The sequence below is a fragment of the Mixophyes fleayi genome, chromosome 7 (assembly GCF_038048845.1).
Source record: "Mixophyes fleayi isolate aMixFle1 chromosome 7, aMixFle1.hap1, whole genome shotgun sequence".
NCBI classification, from domain to species: Eukaryota; Metazoa; Chordata; class Amphibia; order Anura; family Limnodynastidae; genus Mixophyes; species Mixophyes fleayi.
Window position 1 is genome coordinate 125,917,038 of NC_134408.1, and position 26,246 is coordinate 125,943,283.

General features: G+C 40.6%; 1 protein-coding gene and 1 long non-coding RNA gene across 6 annotated transcripts in view; one reads left to right on the forward strand and one right to left on the reverse strand.

The window, feature by feature from the left end:
• ERICH2 (glutamate rich 2) lies at positions 1 to 22,767 on the reverse strand. 5 transcript variants are annotated; one of them, XM_075180666.1, is made up of 13 exons: positions 22,562 to 22,767; positions 21,404 to 21,437; positions 20,262 to 20,295; positions 19,476 to 19,512; positions 16,612 to 16,648; positions 15,354 to 15,402; positions 13,381 to 13,417; positions 9,627 to 9,713; positions 7,374 to 7,468; positions 5,798 to 5,931; positions 4,561 to 4,618; positions 2,531 to 2,602; positions 1 to 327 (listed from the first exon to the last, which is right to left on the reverse strand). In XM_075180666.1, the coding sequence occupies exons 1-13, from the start codon at positions 22,567 to 22,569 to the stop codon at positions 200 to 202; spliced, it is 810 nt and encodes a 269-aa protein (XP_075036767.1). In that variant the 5' UTR covers positions 22,570 to 22,767; the 3' UTR covers positions 1 to 199. The 5 variants fall into 5 exon arrangements, with proteins under 5 accessions (XP_075036767.1, XP_075036768.1, XP_075036769.1 ...); XM_075180667.1 differs by lacking the exon at positions 20,262 to 20,295; XM_075180668.1 differs by lacking the exon at positions 21,404 to 21,437 and having other exon boundaries at positions 22,562 to 22,766.
• LOC142098141 (uncharacterized) overlaps positions 22,758 to 26,246 on the forward strand; it is a 10,528-nt gene continuing 7,039 nt past the window's right edge. The window contains exon 1 of the long non-coding RNA XR_012678303.1: positions 22,758 to 22,855. This is a non-coding gene — a long non-coding RNA (uncharacterized LOC142098141). The remainder of the gene's footprint in view (positions 22,856 to 26,246) is intronic.

Sequence of the window (26,246 nt, forward strand, 5' to 3'; positions counted from 1 at the left end):
TTGTGTTAATATAAACTCATTTATTTTTTGCATAGTGGAACAAGTCTGAAAATATGTTAAAAGTTCTAATAACATTTAATGTTAATGTAAAAATAAACCAAGGCTTTCTTTTTGGCTTTCATAGTTTAAACATCTGAATCCCCTCAAACATTTTAAATAATGATGGTTAGAAGGTTATGCAATAAATATAATAATAGTTCTAGGTGTTCATTTCATCTTCACTGGAATCCTCCGAGGTATCAGTAGATTGGTCCTCACTGTCATCAGTATCGCTGCCATCTTCATCTGTCTCTTCACTGTCCTCATCATCACTGCTTTGTTCTTCTTCTAAAATGTATTTATCAGTGTCACTCTTCATTCTATCATACATGACCTTAAAGGGACTGTTACGTTTTGGATAACCACCCTCCATCATTTCCCCAAAGCACCCAAGTAGCACTATGGTGGTGGCTCGAGCTCCACCATAACTTCAAACTTGACTACAGACCATGGCTTTGACAGCTGGTATGTAAATGAGACAGTGAACACAGCACCTTATTGGACAGTAGCCGCAGGCATCAAATCATATGCTGCGTTCACTCAACATGTCCACGAGCCTGTACAGGGAATCTGTGGTGAATTTTAACCTCTAGCACTTTTCCTTCCCTCTTGTCAAATACTGCTGTCTATTACCAGGTGCTCATTCTGGGACCTCCAACAAATGCTAACCTGTAGGGAAATGTTATGTGGAAAGTGGAAGGGGGACTGTCTGAAACTGAAGAAGCCTTAAACGGAGTCAAAGAAGACGGCAGATCGCGGTTACGCGCAGCTGCACACTTCCCATTACCGCAACATTGCGGATTTCCCTTTGCACCCCACAGGGACGTCCTGATTAGCGGCTCAAAAACAAGGGTGGAGGGTTGGATGGGGGGCTTAATGGGAAAGTAGGTGGGTTTTTGAACAAATACGGCCATTTGTGGGCAGAGTTCAGGCATAAGTGGGCGGGGTGGAGAGGACATGACATGGTGGAAGCTATGTTTAAATGATTAGAGTAAAGAACCTTGTATTAGGTTGACCTCCCTCTGTCGTCCCCGATCGTCGGGCAACCTGGCCCTCCCTGACTTCAGGGCCTACTACTTTGCTGCACAACTGGTTCATCTCTGGGATTGGAGTGGGCACTCCCCGACAGCTGACCCCACAAGTTTCCTTAGAGGATGTACAGGATTTGACAGACCTCCCATATAGGCCTTATAGGGCACAAGAGTCACTAGAATGGTCCAGCCACTACTTAAGCAGGCTGTAATGATCTGGAACATTGTGGGGAGGGCGTTGCAACCTACGGGGTTGGATGCAGAGACTCCACTATAGGTTAATAGCACTCTCCCAGAGCTTTACAAATTACGATTATTTCCTAGATGGCGGGTAGCTGGTATTGTTTTTCTGGGGCAATTATACTCAAGTGGCACCCTCAGATCTTTTGCACAGTTACAAGTAGAATTTCAATTACCGATAACTTATTCTATACATACAGCGATGTCACACCCTGCTGGCACAATCTGGAAGCACCCAGGTCACTTTTGGTCTGTACCCTCTCCGAGTACTCCTTAAACGAGTTGGTTCCACAAAGACCATTTCAATATTTTACGCCTATGTACTCTCCATACTCACTCCCGATGACCTGGCCCCACTGCGACGGGGTTGGGAATTGGATCTAGGACCATTGACTGATGAGGACTGGAACTACATGCTTGACAGTGTCAGTGAGGCCTCCTCCTGTACCAGGTATAGGCAGGTTCAGCTGTACATTTTACATAGAGTGTATTACTCTCCCCACAGGTTGCTCCAGGTGGGTGCCCGATCCAACTCTAACTGTCCAAAATGCGGAGGTACCTCCACTTCTTTCTGGCACTTACCCTGGTGCTGTCCTGTGGTAGAAGGCTTTTGGTTAGCAGGTGGTGGTGGAGTGTATTCAAGACACTGTTGTACCCCAAAACCTGCATATCTGGTTTGGGAGTTGATTTGCTGCTGTGGACGGCCGCCACCAGATATGTCCTTAATCTTTTCGCACTAGCTAAGGTTGCAATTGCTAGAGCACGGGATGGGACTGACTTGTCTGTGCCTTGGTAGCCCTGGTTAACAAAGCTGTGGGTGACGAGCGCTTCACTAATCAGTCCGAGACCATGTCAAAATATTACAAAGTATGGTTGAGATGGGTGAAGGCAGGGTGTGTGGTTCGTTCAGTGGCGGCGGATTTCGACCCTATTTATTACTTAATTCTAGGTCGGTTGTCCGGATTGTCCTTCTAAATCCCTATGAGCACTTCAGACGTCACTAGACAACTCCCCTCACATATTTATTCTTTTGGCTGTAACTAATATTGCTACCTACCATACATGGAAGGAGTTTGGAGACTAGGACATAACCTAATAACCTGTCATTTTCTACAATCATTCATGTGCCACATCTGGTTGTTATTATTAAATGTGTTAGTTGAAGTTGAAGTTTTTATAATAATGAGGAAAAAAAGTGTAAAGAAATTCCCCTTTCTTACCCTTTTGCACCATTTTCTCAATAAGAGGTGAAAACTGTTTTGCCTCTGGATTTTCCGGCTCATACAGAAGTACTAAAATTTGTAAATAAAAAAGTTTAATGTGTAGAGTATAACAGACTTAAATGTAAATATATTATTCCTATGAAAAACATGTTTACATCCATCTAGAAAAGACTGTATTAATTTGAAAATAATGAACTGCAAAAACACAGAACTCGCGATTGTCAATGGTGAAGTATTAATGTAAATATTGCACTCAATCTGTATTACAAATACTACCTATAGGCAGCTCCATAATAGCAGCTATTCCATAGATGTTACCTCTTGGGATCAATGACAACTTTTCAAGGAAGCAGAAAACCAAAGAGCACTTGCTGATTTCCCATGTGACCCGTACGGGAACTTTTTAACTGGTTGTTATGGAATAAAGCACTGTCCAACAATCAGATGGAACTTAAAATTTTGGCACCTTGGGCAAGAAACAAAAATGCCGCCCCCTATCACTCAATTTTGAACCTAAAATATTCATAAACTGCGCCCCCTTCAATGTTACGGCCTGTGAGGTCGCCCCTATGGTACAGCTCTGCTGATATTTTCACAGGCATCCGGATACACCTCAAGAGCCACATGTGTGGCCCTCTAACCTTCCAAAGAGCCACACATTACCATTAATCTCAGTAATAAGTTAAAACAATACATTTAATCAAAGAAAGAGACATCACAGGCCCTTAGAATAGATCTCACATGTAAACTAATATGTCCCATCTATTTCCCCACATTCAAACCCCTCTGCTTGCCCCAAAACACAGCTGTATGTCCTTTAAAACTCCAAAATGCCTCCCATTGCCCTAAAACACCCCTCAGCCCTCCACTCACCCCTCAAATTCTCCATGTCTCTCAACCCCATCTCAGCCTTCACTGGGTATACAAGTGACCCACTACGTATCTAATGACTAATAAAACCAGGAATCACACAGCACTTCCCCAGGGAGGATGGAGACAGACCACGTGGCGCAGACTGCACCTCCATCTTCCTCTGATCTCTGCGTGGTGCGGAGGATGCCACGTGATGTGGAAGTTGGCTGCACTGGGCAAATAATAAAATCAGATTCAGTCATATGCTCTACTGTATGACCCACCGAATATCACCCTCTGCCCTAGCTCTTATTCAATAATAACTGGTCCATGGATTAGACTTGCTGGGACATAAGGTAGAGAAAAAGGCCTGGGACAATGGGCATAAAGCAGAGAAAAGGACAGACATGGTATAAATCTGGTATCACCTAAGGCCGCAGGGGAAGGTGCTGTGGGCACCATGCAGCCCTCTGGCTTCTTCTTACCCATCACTGTTCTAAACTGTCCTAGAAAAATAACAGAATCTATTTGGTTGATATAAATCACATCACTGTCTCCTTTACATTTACACTTTCCCTCCCTTCCCTACTTCAGGTAGAATTACTTATCAAGATTCATGAAAATGAATTGTCCAGGTAAAAAGTTGCTGCAACCTATATCAACCAATCGGGTGTTTAGTTTTATTTTCCAAGCTAGATAATGACAGAATCTGATTGGTTGCTATGGAATACTGGACTATTTTGCAGTTACCGGTGTACCACCATATACATCTGTTTTCAGTGAGGAGCAATGGAGTGTGCGGGGTGACAGAATGGAGATATGGACAATGGGAAAGGATGAGAGCCACTGTGTGTAAATAAACTATTCAGCAACCCAGGCCTCTTGTATTGATCTGTCCCCCAATGTGTGCTATCTGTATATTAGAAGTGTTTTCATCCAGTGATTAAAAATATTATTGCGGTTTTAAACTGGCACACATAAATACAGTAGGCATTTATGTAGGAAAACGATGGAGGAAGAGATAGCGGAGAGAGGGAGGGAGAAAGACTGACTTTTAATCACACGTCATGACATTGTAAGGCTTTGATGATAGAGTGCAGAAGACCCGCTGTCCACAGTTAGAAAACAATAGCAGCCATGTTGCTACCTGTGAAATGTCTGATGAAAGTACATACCCATTTGGCAAAGCTTCTGTGCCACTTTGTAATCCTCATCCATTACAGCTTTAAGGAACTGGAAAAACAAACAAACCCTCAATATACATGTATACAAGTTTATATATAAATGCTATAATGAGCATTTATAGCAGCAGAAAATGGACCGTCTACCCGGAAGAACAGGCCATCCAATCAGCTAAGGTGGTGCAGCACGGTGGCTAAGTGGTTAGCACTTCTGCCTTACAGCACTGGGGTCATGAGTTCAATTCCCCACCATGGCCTTATCTGTGAGGAGTTTGTATGTTCTCCCCGTGTTTGCGTGGGTTTCCCCCGGGTGCTCCGGTTTCCTCCCACACTCCAAAAACATACTAGTAGGCTAATTGGCTGCTATCAAAATTGACCCTAGTCTCTCTCTGGCTGGCTGTCTGTGTGTGTATGTGTATATTAGGGAATTTAGACTGTAAGCCCCATTGGGGCAGGGACTGATGTGAGTGAGTTCTCTGTACAGCGCTGCGGAATTAATGGCGCTATATAAATAAATGGTAACAATAATAAAGAAACAAACACTTCTCCGAGTTGCTTTAGATTCCTAACAATTTACAGGGACAATGTATAACAAGGCTGCAGTAAGTGTTGATGTTCACACTTTCCAGACAAAAGGTGGCAGGGAATTAGGCTGGGTACACACTACAGGTTTTTCAACCGTTTATTGGGTCAACCACACGATAAACGACCGTTAGGTCCGATATCACATTAGTGTGTACACTCCAACAATGACGATTATCAAAGTTCATTGTATCATTTGACTTGATTTTTAAAAATCTCATTCAAGGATGGAACAATGTTGTCCCAATCCTGCAGTGAGTATGCACTCAGGACCGGCAGTGTCTATAGATCTCTATGGAGTGTGCAGAGTCAGGATCTTTTCAGCCGAGGGTTATGACAGATGAAGAGCACAGATCTGAAGGTAAATAATGTAAACGTGAATAGTGTGTACACATGGATCGGCTGCTGATCAGGGCTTTTTTTTTTTTTTTTAATTGTTGGTAAAATTGTTAAATATATAGCATCGGGAGGAATTCTCTATAGTGTGTACACAGCCTAAGACATGCAGCCCATGAACTGTTGTAGACCCTCCCGGCTGCCTTCCTCTAGGATCGTGACCACAGGTGACACAGTTAGTTTAAACAGTGACTTTTGCTAGTCCCACTGAGCTTATTAAAGGTACAATCTGGTTACCCCACATTCATGTCACCTCAGCAAGCAGCTCTATGGGAGCACCTCCTTTATCATCATCGCTCTCTTCTTCATCACTAGACTCCTCCGGCTGCTCTTTCATGATGTGGTTAGGAACGGATGGTGACTGAAGCCCTGCAGTAACCTTCTCATCTACAGTAAGGAGAGTATGGTTAGTCAGGTCTCATTATATTTCAGTAAAGCTGTTGGTTCACATATTAAATACAGGTCAGGTGAACAGCAAGCAGATATATTAATATGATTGTATATCACCCTCTTTATAATGCCACCCACATTATGACACCAGGTTTGGTTTGTGTTTTAAGATTTAACGTGTAAAAACACATTGACTGGTTTTGTAGCAATGGATAGTTGGTAGAAGCGTTTACTCTATGGGGGGGATGCAATTGTTGGCGAAGTGGCATGTGGACATTGCACCGCGCACATTGCTGGCAATTATGGTAAAAATAATCCATAGAGGTGCGAGGAAAAATGAGCAGAGATTTTACAGAAATCTCTGCAGCGAAGTGTCTCACGGACGTTCCGGAGAAACTTTGTGGCTATCTGAATTCCCCCCATATATCTGTTTTTGCGGGGTGAAACCTACCCTTACTACGAAGGCAGAGAGAACACCAAGGGGTATATTTACTAAAGTGCGGGTTTGAAAAAGTGGAGATGTTGCAACCAATCAGATTATAGCTGTCATTCTGTAGAATGTACCAAATAAATGAGAACTAGACTCTGATTGGTTGCCTTTTAAAACCCGCAGTTTAGTAAATATACCCCCAAGTATACAAACCTAGTGACCTATGGGGTGCTTTCATACCTACCATTACAATCATACTGATATTACTGTCCCTCTACATGATGTTTCCCGAGACCCGCTCCAGTCTTTAGCGGTGTCCGCACAGAGAAACACCACTGACCGTTAGAATAAGAAAAATAAATCATTATCTTCTTGCTGCCATAAGCAGCACCTAAGAATGTGCCCTACTCCATGGGCACCTACGTTAGAACGGATTAGCTGTTGGTACAGGGGCATAGGGGAGAAGCTGCCGATATCAGAAACGTTTTCACAGATACAGATTAAGTGGCTTCTCCCACACGTGCCCTATATAGCTCAAGGTGAAAGTTTCCCCCAAAGAGGAAGAAAGAGAAATCAGCACTAGCCGGTATCCTAAAGTGTTATACGTAAAAAAGAGTGAATTTACATTGCATGTTCCCTGTGGCCTAATACTGATTATACCAGTAGCAACACCTTCAACTGGAGGAACTAGCAGTAACAAACAGTTACATGTTAAATTGGATATACTGCAATTATGAATTTAGCAGTGAGTTTCCGACATAAATGACATGACGTGGCCACGGCTTGGTTATGATGGATAAGGTATAATCAAGGCGGCACGGTATGATGGCTACAGAGCAACGATGTCTGTATGGCTATAAAAGCTGGTTAGGATTTTTCTTTCAGGTACATGCTGTATGTGCTAATTATAAAGTAGTCTCTATATACTAAGGGGATTTAATAAATCTACTGTCGAGACTAAAGCCCTGCAAAGGATTATAGTTTGATACACATCATGAGCAATAACTACCAGTCTTTTGTGGCTCAGATGTCTCCGGCGCGGTACCATACTCTGGATTTTCTGACTGCATGTCGTCTGCCACATTATAATCTGGAATATCATGGCTGCAAAAACAGCAAGTGATTGTCAGACATTAGTCCTGTTCCTTCTTAATACATGTATACATAACTTTACTCCAATAAAGCATTCACTGACTGCTATTCATTATTATTATGAAATGGGTTGCAGACCTCTCAACAGTTAAAACGTGAGACATAAATTAAACACTAATCAGGAGCCATCAATAAAATGGTCTCCTGCTTTAAAAAGCATCATTTTATTTGTGTAACGGAGCTTTTCATTAGAACAGCCTAGTTCATCTGACTATACCCGGCATAGACATAGCACACAAACATCTGCAGCTTCTCATGGAAATGTTATTATTTCACACAAGTAAAACTATTCTGTGAACGCATTTTAAACTTTTTACCAATAAACTAGAAGTAAATCAAAATATGTTCTAGATAAAAGAAAATGTTATGCTTTCAATGCTACAATGCTTATCTATGATGTTTAAAACCAAATCAAAGTACCCATTTTGTTTAGGCTGGTGTCACACGTGTTTTAGAAGCCGCATTACATGGGTTAGTAAAAAGCAGCAGATACCTGATGCTGATTAATATCACTACAGTCTATGGGATCTGCTCTTTGCTGGGACACCAGCTGTTTTCAAAGCTTCATGAACACATGAAACGTAGCATTTTCGCCAAACAGATTTTCCAAAAAAGCTGCTGAAAACCAGCCCAGCAGAACTAAATGTAATACACAAGCGCTAAAAGCTATTTAATAAGCAGTGTTTTCCCTCTCAGATAAATAAAAACAATCCAAATTATTTTTGCGCATTTTGCAAGCAGCAAAAACACACTGCTTCTAAACCGCTGGTGTGACACCAACCTTAACACTACTACAATCCTCATCCATATAGCCACACGCAGTGAGAAATATTTAGACCACGTGGGCCTGGTTCATCTTCGGACATAACCTGCACTCAACTTACAGTTAAAAAACAAGCACGGACAGTGAGTGTAGTTCTAACCATATTCAAACACAAGCCATACATGCCAACTCTCCCGGAATGTCCAGGAGACTCCCGAATGCCGGGTAGGTCTCCCGGAAGAGTTGGCAATTCTCCCGCATCTGCCGGCATGGAGGGGGGCGGACCGTCGCGATTTGCGGCATTTTGGTCCCGCCCCCAGAGACGTAATGCCTGCTTTGGGTCTTTTTAAAGACCCCAAAAAGGCATACGTCACTGGGGGGGGCGGGGCCAACGTGACGCAAACCGTGAAGCCCCACCCCTTCCGCCCTCCCTTCACACCCCTCTTCAGTGATCTCCCGGAGGGAGCCTGTCAAAAGTAGGTAAGTATGACACAAGCGGATATCAAGATACATTTCCATTTGAATCTGGGTATAAGTACTATCTGCCTAACCATTACTTGCAATATGTAGGCAGACAGAACAGGCTGCAGGATACGTACGTGCTTATGTGCAATATAAAAACACATCAGAACGTATGCAAAAAAAAGAAAAAATTATAAAATAAATTAATACTATAATCACTAATAAAAATATTTGTTAAAATGTAAAAAAGTTTTCATTTCTTTTACAGTAAATACATAAATCAGGATGTTCTGTACATACAATGCGTTTTTATATTCTCTCTTACTTGCATACACATGTTCTAGTGCAGGCAGGCCTAGCTCTCCGGGTGTTGTGAAACTACAAGTCCCAGCATGCCCTGCCAGCTATAAACTAGGCTATCGACTGCATTCTGGGGCTTGTAGGTTCACAACACCTGGAGAGCCACCGGTTGGCAAGGCCTGGTCTAGTGGCTGCATACGTGTAGTTTATAATACAAAGTCTATGCAGAGACAGTTATCACTATCAGTCAGCACCTACACCTGCTCTGTAGGTGGTGAAAACGATACAGCTAAAAAACACGTACTCTAGGAACCGAGGACTTGAATCGGCCGCATCCGCATTGACGCACCCCTTCATTGCCTACGTTCATCCGCCCCCTCCTTCCTCTGTTCCACCTTTCAAGTCGTAGGCAGTTGTGTCATCTGCATCCAGACATGAACTGCATGTAATTGCACTCATTGGGGTAATGTCCGTTGGTGGGCCGCACAGAGCTACTTCACACAAGATACGGCAGGCACAGGGACTGACGTCCGAACATGAGTCATGCCCTGTGTGTTTCTATACTGCAATATATCACTACTATACCTTTGTGCTATAGGTTTCACAGTACACAGCGAGATCTGTTTTGTGGGGGTGCAATATTTTCTTCCAGCTGATCCTTGTCTTCCAGGTCTGAGGACAGAAACATCTCATTCAATATCTCTAATATACTCTAGCACAAGACATGCATGTAGGACATAATATCTGCTTGACCATACATTGTACACGGTGCAAAATTGCCTTGAAAGTAAGATGCCAAATTGGACCCATATGAAGTGTAGAGACATAATATTAAGAAATGTGCAAGTTAAAAGTACCTATAATCTAACTGTTCTCAATCACACTGCAGGCTACTATCTATTGGCAGCCATTTAAGGCTGAAGAGATTTTCACATTGTGCTTCAATGACAGGAAGTATTATGTGCGCAGGAAAAATGCCTCCTTCATGTGAAAGCCCTTTCTCAAATATATTTAGTTTTAAACAGGTCCTGAACATTTTAGATCCATCATTTTAAAATGTTTTAGTATCTATTCCATATAAAACTACTTGTATTTTAGGTTTAGCAATCCTTTAACATGGGGAATTTGAAAAATGAATCATAGTTGCCTACTCTGCTGGAATTTCCAGGAGACCTCCGAATTTCTGGAGTCCCGGGAGAGCAGGGCAACCTCCCGGGTACTAGATTCCTCTTTTATTAAAGTGACGGGGGCAGAGCTTATGGCGCAAATCCTGTGTCATTGTGGCCCCACCCCCTGCTGTAATTGGACAGAAAATGTGACGGCCGTTTAGGGGCGGGACAAAATGATGGGACCGTCCGGTCCCCGCCCCCAACAGACCCACTACCCCCTGATCTCCCGGAGTACCTCTTGCCAAAGTTGGCAAATATGAAATTAATACTTTGTGTTTACAACGTATTAACCTTTTACAGAGACAATACCTTACATAGTGGCATTGTTATATAGTCCTCTAAATATGCAGCCAGTTAATTGTCTGGAATAGTTATATCCTGTAAATTTGTCACTAACAATCTGCTTAGGAAAGAAATCAATTTTTCCATGCCTTGTGTTCCACATGGGATTTGCATCGTTGACCAGGAAATGAAGATGAATTAAGGCATTGGAGAAGCTGCAAATATGCAAATATTATGTCAGTGTCTGGAATCTTATTAACAGTATTGTATTGTACATACCTAGAACTCTCCTTATTTAGCTGAGCACAATCTATGGGGCAATGTATCTCTTACTGTAAATTATGAGCATATCAGGCTTCAGATATCCTTAATCGTTTATAGTAGGGGGTATATTATCATTTATAATACACCAATACAAAGGGTCATATACAAACTGCAATAAAAAAAAACAAACCTAGGGGTAGATCTGCTAAAAACCGCGTTTGGCGGTGGTTTGTAACTTGTGAATAATGAAACTGCTCCTGATTGGCCGTCTGTCTATTCTATAGGTGGGGTAGCGAAAGTTTAACTCATTTGTGCCCAGAATTGGTACAGAGTTGTGGCTTGCTCCTAATATTGTTTTTATTAAGTCAGTGGACTACATCAGATCAAGGTCCAGAAGATGGGCGGACAGTATTTTTACCACAACATTACAGAAAAAAGGCAAAAAAAATATTTAGTAGTTATAATACAGCAGCAAAATTATTTATTTATGGAGAAAATGGGCAACAATATAGTTATTACACGTAGGAAAGAGTCACAATATATTTATTAAAAGTAAGAGCGGGCACAATAGGTATAATATTAAAAGAAAAAAGGAGCTACATTTTCCATGTTACCCACCAGCCATTGGTACCAGGAAGGGGGCAAATACTTCTGAGGCCCAAACATTTGAGGCCAATAGCAGGGCTAATGATTTTACGGGAGGGCTCTTTTCCTCATGCGGTCAGGCAAGATAGACAACCCCTGTGGTCCTGTCTCTCACAAACCCTCTTGTGTTTTGGCTGTTTTGCAGGCGGTTTTACCGGTGCTTTGGCAAACCGGAGGTTAGTAGATCTGGTTGTTTGCATTTTGAACATGGTAAAAAAGTGCCGATCTGTAAAGTGGTGGTTTGTAAAAATGTTATTTTCAGCCGTATTTATCGTCAGTTTGGCCTTTAATAAATGCAGCTGTTTTTAAACCGCTGAAATCTGACGGTTTCATCAAACCGCCCTTTAGTAAATCTATTCCCTAAACGTTTTATTCTCTTACATGCATCCATTTGTCTGCCCGGCACATCTGAAGACGCCCACCCAGTCACAGCCCTTGTAGCAGGGGAATACACCTACTTTTACAGGTTTGCTGATCCATCTGAACATTCACATGGTGGAAACAATAAAAATGTAATTTCAAAGTCCAAACTACTATTACTTAAGGACCACCGCCTGCATTAACTGCAACTGAAATAGTGCTTGGGTTAGTCTCATTTAAGTCTTGAATTAAGCAAGAAAGTGAGGAAACATCACTCATGCCAACGTGTTTTATTACATGTGTCACTTTTGTGTATAATGTTATTATTACATTAGGTGAAGTGCACCTAGTAATGTGCTTCTCTGTAAAAGTGCAACTGAAAGTGAGTCCTGATGAAACCATAGGAAAAGGCCGAATCTCAAACACCTCAGAGGAAGTAGAGTCCTTGTTGGAGAAGAACAATGCTGCACGCCCACATAAATGTACCATCTCACCAAAATAATCTTACCCACAACACCTCATTGCAATGCACAACGGCACAATTATGCCTTTAAGTCTGCAGTCAGCAAGAAGCTTCTCCAATTCGCCTAGCTCCTCCTGAATACCCCCATAGACCCCACCATCTTGACCTGAAATCAATGCTCTTACCCATAAAAGCAGTTCCACAAAATTAGCCAAAATTAGCCACGTGATGCCTCTTTTTTATTTTTTTGCTCAGCACTTTGTAAATTAAACTTATATAATACTTGCCAACTCTTGGCATTAGGTTTCTGGGAGGTCCGGAAGGCAGGTGGGCGTGTGGTAGCGGGGCTCAGAGAATTGTGTCAGTGGCCCTGCCCCCTAGACGGTCATAGCCACTTTGACCTATAACAGCAGGGGGCGGGACCACGGTGACAAAGGAATTGCATCACTAAGCCCCGCCCCCTCATTTTACCTTACCGAGCTGCCGGGATCCGGGAAGTTGTCCTGCTCTCCCAGAAATTCGGACGTATCCTGGATATTCCGGGAGAGTAGGCAACTATGACTTATATAGTGTAATCGAATGACAGACTGACCTCCTCATCCTGTCACTTCCACCATGTCACTCTCACCTCCCTACCCTTTCTGGGCCACCTATTCTCTCTCACACCTTCTTGTTGCCATGAAAATTAATTAATTTTACTAACTGATCCCAGGGACGACGATATCATTAGCCATCATTCCCATGCTCAGGCTGATATTACAGCCATATATAAGGTGGGGGAGTCCATTTAACAAATAGGAAACTCTGCAGCAGTAATTGGGAAGAAATACGAGGAACTGATGTCCAATCAATGCTGATTATGCAAGTTTAATTTATAGCAAAGTCACCAATGGTGTTAACTGACAGGTATTACAATGTCCAGTAGGTTACTACTATCTGACAAAGTGTTGGATTGTAAGCAATACATCTGCATAACAGATAAGTGTCCCCTCCCGGACAGCTGGCTGCAAAAGTTGGTAAGTATGTTGTTAACTCTTAAATAAATTTGAAAAAAGGATCATGTTATCAGTCAATGTCATCCAATGGAGATAACAGAAAGAATAAAATTTAAGCATATTTCATTCTGTAAAAATATAAAATAAAAGAGGTATCTTACCGTGATGCTGCATCACAAGAATGAAGATCCAACTCCTCTGGAAAATTAAAATGGAAAATAAGCTATGTTTATTTTCTTTAACTGGCCACTATACTTAAAGCTGCGCTACGACTTAGAAGGGGTAGGGGTGCAGAATGTGGAGCCAGGAATATTGTGAATGTTTGTGTGCTAGGTTTCTCAAACTTTTCTATGACCAGGCTAATCAAAAGAGGTTCCTTTGAGATGGTGTCCATGCCCTTTCCTATCCATGTGCTAAGTGGGTATACAGCCTGTCCATTTTGGGATTCAGGGTTTCCTACAAAAATTGAAGGAAGAGTATATGGTATACTGTCATATATATATATATATATATATATATATATATATATACACATATACATACATATATATATATATATATATATATATATATATATATATATATATATATATATATATATATAGATATATATATATTGATGTGAGTTCTCTGTACAGCTCTGCCGAATTAGTGGCGCTTTATAAATAGCTGATGTTGATGAAGATGATATATGGTGAGCATTAAGATTATATTTCTTATGTATTATATGCCAAACTTTTCAGGGAGACATAAAGGATTATCCATAACTTCTCCGGGCATCTCAAATTTGTGAGTGAGTAAGAAAGAAGTCACACTTGGCTTGTAAAAGTGATTGTTCCACAGTGACGTTAAATATAACCATCATTCATATGCAGACAGTCTGTTATAAATCTCACGCACAGTTCTAAAGATTCAAGTTAAGAAAATGAATCCATTCTTCTGAAGAGCTCTGTTGATGTTTTATTAAACCTTTTTTGGGCCATTTATTTTGCCATATAAATTGTATAAATTCTCCATATAATAGTTTCTCATCCTTATGAGTATTACAAGCAGCACCTGCAGAGGATATAAGAATTTGGGGAATATGAACATTTTTATTAGATTAGATCAGCCCAAATAAGATAGTAGAAGGGGTTTACAACTATTGTGGCTTTACTTCTCTTATATTGAAAGAATATAAATGATGAATATTTTAGGGAGCAGTGATCTGTATGGGAGACATTTAGTTGCCTAAGATCATTTTAAGCTCTTGCTCCAGTTAGGTTGGAGGGTTGAGCCTTGGGACAAGGCTTTGTCTTTTCTTGGTTGTCGATAAAACCTGAAAGTTCACCAAAATGTTTGATTTTAACAAATATAACTTCTAAAGTTGGGTGGGGGTAAGATATGTAGAGTAGTAGGTCATCAGCAAACGCTGCGAGCTTAATTTCTGTATTACCCAAAGTTAAACCTTTATAGCTATTCCATGATTGTAAACCCCTAATATGAGGAACAGGGTCTAGATTAAAGGATAATGGAGAAAGTGGGCAATGCCCAGTGAGTGGACACATAGAAAATTCAACGTATAACCTGAACACTGGTCCCCAGGTAAGTAACCTTTTGGGACAGGGTTGTACTTTGGATAACCCATCCAAAACTGAAATTCCAGATTTGTGTAAAATAATCATTTATTCCGAGTGAAAGCAGTCACTATATTTCCTTGACTAAGTTAAAATAAAGTATCAACGGTGGTCCTTATGACAATGATTCATAGTGCAAAGGGTCAGCTTTACTAAGCAATACAATACGAAAGAAGCATCTCTCAGACATGGGATAAAACTTACTTAATACGAAAAAACAAAAAGAGGCCTAAAAACATATATTGGGAGAATATATAAAAATTTGACAATTAGTGAACAGGAAAAAGATGCTGTAACCCATAGTGATCAGATGTTTGCTTTTCTTATAGAAATGTCATGGATCTGATTGGCTGCAGCACAATGTTTCCTCTGCACCAGTTACCATAAATGCCCCCTTATGTCCATATAATACGTTATGCTTCCTTATAATGTTTCTTAAAGGAGCAGCTTTTCTTCTGAGAAACAACAGTATTAACACTGTGCCCGGCGTGAGGTTAGTAACCTTGTATCATATTTACCTTTAGGGCCGAGCACTTGCAGTTTCCCACTTTGAAAGTTTATTGGCTGCTACAGAAACAAATACCAGAAACATATTATGTGCATATGAACCAATTAGAAGAATAACATTGCCAAAAAAACAGAGTTATTTTAATATGGGGCCTGATTCATTAAGGAAAGTAAGACAAAAAAAGGAAAAAAGTATTCTCCTGGACAAACCAAGGGGTGCAAAATTAGTTTATTATTTTGCACATAAGATAAATACTCGCTGCTTTTTTCTTAAGCTGGGTACACACTACACTGTTTTCGTCCAATAATCGGCTCAAACAGACATACGACCGCTCGTTCAAAAGTCGGGTGAGTGTGTACAGTGACACAATGGTCGAAAGTCTGCCCAAATGGACGATTATTGCCTCATTTGGTTGGTCGTACCGTTTAATATTTTCGTTACAATCTCGTTTCCGTTGTGTAGTGTGTATAAACTTTCGACCGATCCACAACAGTGAGTACGAAATTACAGTCATTGCTCACGACAACATGGCTGTAAAAAGTTGCTAAAGGGACGTCCGCTCTTCCTTTTATCGTCCTAAACAAGGCTAGTGTGTATGCAGTCCATGGATCGAGCGATCGGACCATCGGTCGCATGTAAAATCGCTCGGCATAAAAAGTTGGTCGCAATTTCTGTAGTGTGTACCCAGCTTTACACTGAAATTTAAAGTTGATCTATGTCTTGTCCTACCCCGACTATAAAACTGTCCCCGCATTTTAAATTTATTTCCCCTTCCAATGCAACATGGTTTTGCTAAGGTGCAAAGTTACTCATTTTTTCTTTCCTTTCCTTAATGAATCACACCCATGGAGTTTAACATGTTGATCTTTACAAATTACATCAAGGTAAAATTTACTTTAAGTCACGCTTATATTACTTCTTAAATATGTGGCCGCATCAGGATACACTCTGAGCTTAACTTGATGTGGTCGGAGTATAGATTCGGCTGTTGTCATCATCTTGATGATCACTACCAATTATTAAAACAAACAAAAAATAAACTTTGTGGCCCTCCCCCTAATATAGGTAACTCGCACCAGTGCTATAAGATAGGGTGGTTTCTGCTACATTGTGGGGATATCAAGTTTGATTGTGACGGGAAAAGGCATGATCGGTATTTTGTTATCTTATGAAACCACATCTCAGGAGGTCATACAAATGTTTTCTCTCTTCTGGTTATAGCATCACACATAGTTCTGAAAATTCTTTAAATTTTATACTTAAGTTACCTTTATCGTAAACTCTGCACTCTCAGAAATATACATACTGCAGAAAGAGAACAGTATAAATAAATACAGTAAGATTAGTAAGCATTTATATTGATTACAACATAACCCATTTAGCCCGTAGTCACCGATTTAATGAACTACCATTTATTTATTCATAGTTTGCACTTCTTTCATGCAGTTTAACATGCTTAACAAAACTCAATGATAAATAACTAGAAACACATGTCAGATGAACAATCAGCCTGCTGGATAAAGGTCAGCACACCATACTGTCAGCTTAAAGAGAAGTGTTCCATAGAACGGTAAGGGGCTTATATAGCAATGTACACAAATGTACTACAACCAATTAGATTTTTACTATTATTCACCTTATGCGGTTTAGAAAACGAAAGAATTAGATTGGTAGTTGTGATCTACAGCACATTGTGCAGATAAGAGACGGATTTCAAGAATACATGGGACAGATATATGGTTATTATTAAGACTTGGATCTAAAATGTAAATAAATAAATGGTTTTGTAGCCCTTCAAATGTTATGTTTCTATCACCATGGGGTATGAGCAGGCCAAATGGATAGAAACCAAATAGATATGAACAAGTCTTTGGGCCTGAATCAAGAAATGTAAATGCCGATTCTGTGCGCACAATCCGCAAATTTGATCTGCGCATTCCCAGAACCGGACTATACGCAACTAAAGGCAGCAGCATTCAATATATCTTCATACGCAAAGGACACTTACTACAGCTTACAATTTCCGGGAGGGAACGGGGCAAAGAAAAGGCCTTCGCCTGTAGTCAATGTACAGCAAGAGGCGTGCCGAATTCAAGCGCACGCTGCTACTTTCGATTCAAGCTTTGGCCATCTCAAAGGTACTTGATTTTCTACCGTATCTCTTGCTCCAGCTACAGGGCTAGTCTAAGTCCTGATTACTAGTGACGACAGTCCCGTATGCATGCTATAGTATGTGTTTGCAATCAGGGACCACTGTAAAAATGTATTTTATATTCAACAGACATTAAGAACATCCTAATAAATGTATTTAATGGAAAAAATATATTAAATAAAAACCACTTACTGTTTTATCTCTAATGCCTATATTATTAACAGGTGACATTAACTGATTTTTTTTCCCTGTGTATTTTTATTCGATTTTATATTCCACATAGGTATTGGATGTATCTTTTATTTTATGTTACAATTATTATTATGTATATGTAATGGATGTTAATAGACATTGGTACAGATATATCCTATGTTATAGGTATTATATACATGTAACGGATGTAATAGGCATTAATATGATACAGACATATCTTACACTATCAGATGGAGTATGTGTCTAGCTGGTTGTATTATAGTGGGTTAGTGGGTTTATGTATAACTTTAATCATGACTTTACATTGATCTAATCTGAAATTAAGTTTTTTGTAAAGGGAATTATATTCCGATTTCGGCAAGCCCAATATCTTTGTCCCATCTATCCAAGCCCCATCATGACGAGTAGACTTCCGGTCTGGCGAGACACAGAGAAGATGCCGACTTCATCAATCCAAGCCTCGTTATGATATGTGGATATCTGGCATACGAACTTTCGGTTTGGGTGCAATGCACATGGAATACTGTGTTGAATGGTTTGTTTGGATATAAAATTAGCGCTTGATTGTATGATGGCATTCTCTACCTTGATAAAGAGTGGGATAAGGATCTGCTGTTATCATCTTCGTTGATTCCTTGTAGGGCAGCACAGTGGCCTAGTGGTTAACACTTCTGCCTCACTGCACTGGGGCCATGAGTTCAATTCCCGACCATGGCCTTATCTGTGAGAAGTTTGTATGTTCTCCCTGTGTTTGCGTGGGTTTCCTTTGGGTGCTCCGTTTTCCTCCTACACTCCAAAAACATACTGGTATGTTAATTGGCTACTAACAAATTGATCCTAGTCTGCGTGTGTGTATATTAGGGAATTTAGACTGTAAGCCCCAATGGGACAGGGACTGATGTGAGCGAGTTCTCTGTACAGCACTGCGGAATTAGTGGCGCTATATAAATAAATGGTAATAATAATAATTCCTTACGTGCGAGTTAGAATGGGATTTTTGGTACGGGCGCCTCCCTTATAATAAGGGAATTTAGATATATTTCATATATGTTTTATTCAAGTTTTTATGTATACTTCATTAAAATGGTAAATACACTAGAAAGATTTATTCTTTTTTCCATATAATTATTATGGTGAGAGTGGAGACTCCATTGATGTCTACACGGGAGCAGAGTAAAAACTTCTGAGTCTATATACAACGCAAGTAACCAAGAATATATCTTGTAAAGCACATTTATTGAAAGAAAAAGCTGAGCACACAAGAAACGGGGTTGAAGAGTGTTTCTCCTTGTTTGCACTATCTTCTTGGGAACTCTGATGCCTATTGATTGTGGTAAAGGACATTTATTCATATATTATTTATATGTACATATTCCCCTTTTGATTTATTTTTTACATGTATATATATCAGTTGTGTGTTACATTATAAGAAGAATATTTTCATCCTGACTGTTTGGATATCCATGAGTGTACGTATATACTTTCTTATATTTTGCATTCTGCAGTGTCTTGTGTAGCAGAGGTCAGCAGACCTACACCCGAATTAATCAGCCACTTATCTTCAGATCCGCTCATTGTTAAGTATGGGCGTGCGTATACCCGAGTTCCAAGCGTTTTAAAACGCAGTTTGTGCTCAGTATGTGTGTCTTGATGAATCAAGCAGTTTGTGTTTAAGTGGCACTTGAAACAAAAACTATAATAATAATAAGATGAGTAGCACTTTTGTAATACTGCAAGACTCGATCTTTCAAAGTTAGTTACACTTACCGAGACATTGATAAACTGACTTTTGAAGAAACATCATCTAAAATTGAGAGACCAATATAAAATAACTACGTAGCTAAACATATTTATATATAAGTGATCTAGATGACTAATTACTATACATAATACAGGGTATTAGTAGAGGTCTCTTATTCGGAAACCTGTTAACTAGAATGTTATGAAATACAGAAAGAAAAAAAGTAAATTGCTTCAGCATTTTCCGTAATTTTGTCCTACACAATACATGATCACCAAGTATTTCTTCCTATAGATACTATGAGGAGCACTGCTAAACAATTTAACGAGGAGGGAGCAGTTTTATAAGAATTAAGACATGGCGTTTCAAATTGCGGAAAACCCGTTTATCTGGAAATCCTTAACTACCAGGCATTCCAGAAAATAAATCTGTAATATAGCTGTGATCCATTTCATGTGGATCCAAGAATCTCGATTCTTTAACATGTGTAACATACAATATGTGTGTATATGCGATTCAATCTACCTTTACAAAATGCAGCATAGTTACATGTTGACTATTCTATTGTATGTAGGTGAGAGTTTGCTCTTTAAATCAATTCTCTCAAACAAAGGACTTTCCACTAAACAATTAGATACAAATATAACAAGTTGAATGCAAGAACTTTGTTTTATACACAGTTGTGTTTCAGTCATATTTTGATGGGAAAACACAATAGTTTTTCTCCCAGTTATAACAGAACCCCGAGTACTGGATAGTGCTGCTCCTGATGCCATATTAAACCCAGTTACTATAAATGAACATAGTAATACCTTCTAGCTCAAGAACTTCCAACTTTCCTAATGCCTGAAAAAAATAAAAAATGCAAAACATTACAAATGGGTACTTAAAGCTGCGGTATCGCAGATCACGTGGATCAATAGTAATGCTTGATAACGATCCTATTAAAATTGATAGAATTATGGCACATGGTGAAAAAGTTATCTTTTGGCCATGTTCACAGGCTGCAGGGCAGCTGGGAGCGATCTGGTCATTTGACCAGACAGCTGAACGGCAAGCTCTTATCTGGCTCCAACTAAGTGATGATCCTACTGAATAATGATCCTGTCACTCAAATCTTAGGGGTGTGGCCACTTTTAGTCTTTGTTGAATACATGTCCACTCTTACATTATATAAAGAAATTTCGTACAGGTACATATTATAAACCAGAGTTTCTAGAATGTTTTCGGTTGGGACCCAAAATCAATTTCCTGACCTGGTTCAGATTTTAATTAGTAATATAAATTTTTACTTTCCTGATGTATACAAATTAAGTATATTTGTAAAAGTATAATTAATAGGACATTGTAAGAATAATAATACAGTATTAAAATATTATTGGTAATTAATTCATTATACACAATAGGATTATACTGATTCACTATAAATGGCTTGTTGACCAGTGTTTTGCGTCCCAAAACCACAGGTGAATGACCACTGCTGTAGACCAGACATAGGCTACATTTTATATTTATTTCACTTTGTAACACCCAATGCATGCAAAATACCACAAGTCAAGAGTAACCGGTGGTACCAAGAAAACAATGAATTTTAGCAGTAAGCCAGTTACACTAAAACTATATTTTATCCTTAACTACTGTATAATCTGATTGCAATCTGCAGAAATCAATATGCAATCAGACTGAGGAGGTCCATAGGGTAACATATATTCCTCTTGGTGTTGGTAATGCTGAGCTCAATACCATGTGCATGGTTTACCCCAGATATAGTTATACACTTGGAAGTGTAGATGAAGTTAATTTATGGGCAAACACAATGCAACAAAATGGGAAAAAAGTATTGGAAGAGATAAAGATGGACGGTGTGTAGTCCTAAATAAGACATCAGACATTCCCCTCGTTGTAAAGTGCAGACACGTCACTGACAACCAGTATCATTCCTCACCTTACTCACAGTTACTCTGGAAGTTGCTCCACATACTTCAATCCTAATAAAAGACAATAAACAATATTTGAATGTTGTTTCATTTCAGGTTGACCCAAACATAAAATACATATTAAACCTAGTTTATATGAGAGATACGTACCGTTTCACCTTTCCTTCAATGTCATTCAAAAGTTTCTTATTACACTCAGCCATAATTTTATGAAACTTGGCCCACATCAGGCTGGCACATTAATCCATGGAAGTATGGCTTGTATTGTATGTGTGTGTGTGTGGGGACACATGGCTGGTATTTTATATGTATGGGCACAGGCTGGTACAATCATTTATGTGGACATGGCTTGTACTGAATGTGTCTGGGTGGCATATTGCTGGTATTGTATGTGTTTGCGTCACACATGTCCGGTAATGCATGTGTTTGGGTGACACATGGCTGGTATGGTATTCAATCTACAAAAATAAGGTTCCAAATAGTACAAACTGAGAGACAAGGTAAGTATGTTAGCTTCTTTATAACATAAAAAAGAGTTAAGTGTAATTCAAACTAAGGCAGTTCACAGCTCCTCACTACCAGCACTATGTAGGATGTCCCACTGTTTCAATGCCATCTCACTGTGTTCCCACCACCTCAGTGCTCCCCCCCCCCCCCCCCTTACCGAGCATTTGGTCATGATAATCCTCATCTGAATGACAGGTGAGTGGCACCTTATAACTAAAAAAGTACTCAAAATTGTTGGCTCAGCATATTTGGCCCTGAATTATGAAGTGATTGTTCCATGCCTGGTTAATTAAGATTCCATGCCAGATTAATCTTATGACTTGCTTATTACACAGCCAATGTCACATGTGAGAAAAACACATAGAAAGTCAGTTTTTTTTATATCCCTTTTGATGCAAGTACACACACATACATACATACACACACACACACACACACACACACACACACACACACACACACACACACACACACACAACAATTGTGACTAATTTCCTCAATCCACATTGACATTAGTGGACGGTGCAGCGGACAAAGGCGTATTTCTACGTTTCAAAGCAGTAGAACTTAAAAAAAACAGTGTAATACAATTGCCTGAATGGCTGCTGTTGTTGTTTCTCATCAGAGCCAGTAGCACTGTGCGGGGTGCTCGCCCTCCCCAGCCTTACCTGCTCATCCTGACACGTACGATGTAATCCTCATAGATGAACGCGTACAATACAGGTATTTAATGACCGAGATGAAATCAGTCTTTTTCAAATCACCGAGTTCTCTGGAGAAGAACAGGTTTATTCTCCATCACGACATAAGATATCGAGGGTTAAATCTTCCGTACAGCCGTACAGCCAGGGTGGGTTACCATGGTAACGGACGCACGGACGTTGCCGAGAAAACATCTCGTGTAGAAACAGAGACCCGGGACAGGGTTCCGTGGTCACAGATCAAGATGCTGCAGAGTGCAAGTAAATCTTTGATTTGGGCAACAGTGAATATACTTCTGATCAGTGCACCAGGTTCAACATTAAACAACTGTATTATTAAGTGACAACCGGGTAATTAGGCAGGTGTCATCTAAGCATGCTTGGCAAATTGACTTCACAGTATACTGCTGCTTCTGCTTTCCAAAGTTAAATAACCTGTACTGGATTAAGTTATTGATGTTAAAAATGCCATTAAGGTTGAATTCAGATGAGCATTTATGAAAGCTGCGTTTCTCCACTTAGAAAAGAAAGCTCCCAATGTTCTGTTCAAATGCCACCATCATGCAATACAATCTGGAGTTTTGGTCGATACCGAGGCGCAACTACGCGAATCATTTTGCACTTTGATAAATGAGGCTCAATGTTGTTCCAAGTATGGAGTAGGTGCACGTATAGGTGGGCCTAGTTTTGCGGAGCAGTGTAAATACTTGATTTTTTTGTAGTACATTATTATTTATTTCAAAATTATTGGAATTATATAAAGGGATAGAAAAGGAGTATTTTTAAGGGCATTTCTTGCTGTGTAGAAGCGTGCATAGCCATTTCCCAAAAGGAATTTTTCACCAGCTCATAACTGGTGGAGATAATCTTATACTTTTAATGGGGCACATACATTTGCATCTTCCAGTTGCTTTTCAGCAGAGAAGTGCATTTGTGGACGCACTTTGCACATCACGGCATGCTGGGACCTGTACTGCTCTGCAAACAAAATGGTTTTCTACATTTATTTAATTAATATTACCCCACATCCACCACCCCAGAGGTGTGGAAAGCGCCCTAGTGCTATCAACACAGGGCTGGGTAAACCTAGGGGAGCAAGGGGGGAGCTCTATCTCCCTAGAGAATCCATCCCTGTGCTGACCGGCCTAGGGCTGGTTTTTTACATTATGGCAGGGGGTTCCCCCGCAGTGTGTTTTCCTGCTATAGTGCAAAGCCTAGTGCTGGCAATAGTAAATTCGGGGAGGACACAGCGGTTTTTGTCCCCCTGATTTTGCTAGCACCAGCCTAGGTTGGCAGCACTAGCTGTTTGGGAGTGGGGAAGGGCTGTTATTTTTTCTTATTTTTTTATACAGCAAGGTCCGTGCTAATGGTCATTATCACCAGTATGGATCTTCGATTGGGAGAAATACCCACAACAGATACATCTCCTAAATTGTCTGTGGCTACTTGCTCATCGCATAGATGCGGATTGAAAAGTTTCTCATATGTATTAAAAAATCAACACAGGAACAGCCGTTCCAATAAACGGCTGCTCCTGTGAAGATTAACACTTACCTGTCACTGAAGTCTTCTCTTCTCCTCCCTCTGCGGTGTCGCTCGGCCCTCTTTCAATCCCTGTGTGCGCCGACCGGTAAACTTGGGCATGCGCACAGAGATCCCCGAATGAATGAACCTGAGGCATGTAGTGGAGGGATCACATGATCCCTCCACACATGTGCTGTGCAGCTCTGCTTTCCGGAGCAGAGCTGTTTTCAGTGAAACTTTTCAATCATGGCCATGTACGCCAGCTTCAGATGGCGTACAGCTTCAGATGACGTACATTCCCATGATTGAAAACTAAGTATCAGTCATTGATACTTAGCGTTACTGAACACTTTCCATACACTGTTATGGGGAGTGCTCAGTAAACCGATGAGAGAAGCAAAGCAGCAGATATCTGAGATATCTGCTGCAATAATACATAGTAATTTAGTGGTAAATCCCTGAAAACAACAGTTTTCGGGGATTTATCTCTAAATTAGAGGGGAGAGATCTTTGACAAATAGGCCCCTAAGTCACGTACACACAGATGCACTGAGAGGGGGTGGGGCGGGTAGGACCCAACAGTGGCACATTATGGTGGGGGCAGATGGGGCCCAAGCTGGGCCACATTAAAGGCTGGGCAAATGTGTTGGGCCAATAGCTTCCTATGGGTACATGTTGTCACACCCCTTCTACACTGTGTGTGCAACATCTACTTAGCAGGCTGGTAGCCGAGTAGCCCAAAGATGTAAGTACCAGGGCCAAGATTGCTCTCGGTGGCCATTTGTATACACTCCATACCACGCCCCTTTCCCACAAGGCCAAGCTTTCAGAACAAGTTTTGTAATTTAGGCCATTCAAGACTGAGTCTAGATAAATGGCACCGTTGTGGTCTATATTTGTGTCAGTACTTGGACTGTCTTTTTATAGGTGGAAAAGTCAGTATACTGACATTCTTGGATACCATCACACTAGCTTCAGTTAATTCAGACCAGTAGTATTGCAATATTACCGGTTATCACTAACTTCCATAGACAGCCTAGGGTTTAAAGATTTCTCCCTGGACCTTATTTTTGACACATCTCATAATAAATAGGGACTAGGAAGTGATGGAATACCCCCACTGACAAAACTTCCTGCGTACTAGAAGGCAGAGAAACGCGTAAGGGTTGAAAACAATTGGAAGCTGAGAGGTTGATTAACAAGCACACATTAAGAGACAGAGAACCTCAGAAAAGCCCGTAAAGATCAATAAACAACAAAATGAGCGACTTTGTCAGGAAGCGGTAAGAACAGTGCTCATCCAGACCCAAAGCTTTTCCTATTTTAAAAATGCTTGAGGTTGCTGAATTTAGAGCTTGAAAAGTAATGTGCATCAGGCAAGTTCCACAGCAACTGGCTAATACGCTGGAAGAAGGACATATCCGGAAAAGTCATTGAAAATCTTGTATCAAAAAGGAGACAGCAAGCACTGCTGAAATCTATACCTGTGAGTTTTTATAAAAGACATTTCTTGAGTGTGGAGAATATACCTTTGGTTTGCATACTACGCATCTGGCGATTTTGAGCGTATCAAGCGCATGTCCAGAAGAGGCAGATACAGCTGTGCGGCAGCGCACTTACTATAGTGTCTGTATTCGGGGAGTGTCCTGGGCGGGGAAGGGGCATTTTGCTGTAATTAATTTACAGTAGGGGCATGTTAAGCTCAAGCACACGCAGCCACGGCCGTATCCAGCTCTACGGCCATCAGAGTAATTTGTTTTTCCGCCGGCTTTATACTGTGTTAAAAGAAAGATTTTTTTTTTTAAAAAAAACAAAAACCGCGGGGTCCCCCCATCTAACGATAACGATATTTACCCATATGCTGTCAGCCTAGTGCTGGTAGTCGCAAAATCGGGGAAAAAGCATGGGTTCCCCCCGATTTTACGAAAGCTAGCACTAGGCAAGCCAGCCGGGGCTGGTGGCACTGTAGCAGTGGAACCCACAGCGTGGGGTCCCCCTGCCATAATGACACACAGCCACTGGCTGGTCAGCATGGGACTGTATTCGCTAGGCAGTGTGCTCCGCAGAAAAAATGTGCGAGCCCCCTCCCCCAGGGGTACCCAACCACACGCTTTATAAACTAAGGGGT

Excerpts from the sequence above, each read along its gene's own strand:
- ERICH2 (XM_075180666.1), bottom strand. Across the intron at positions 15,403-16,611 it reads GTGCAGAGTTTACGATAAAG|CAGCCAATAAACTTTCAAAG; the intron begins GTAACTTAAGTA and ends TTGTTTCTGTAG. Across the intron at positions 4,619-5,797 it reads CCATAGAGCTGCTTGCTGAG|TTCCTTAAAGCTGTAATGGA; the intron begins GTGACATGAATG and ends TTGTTTTTCCAG.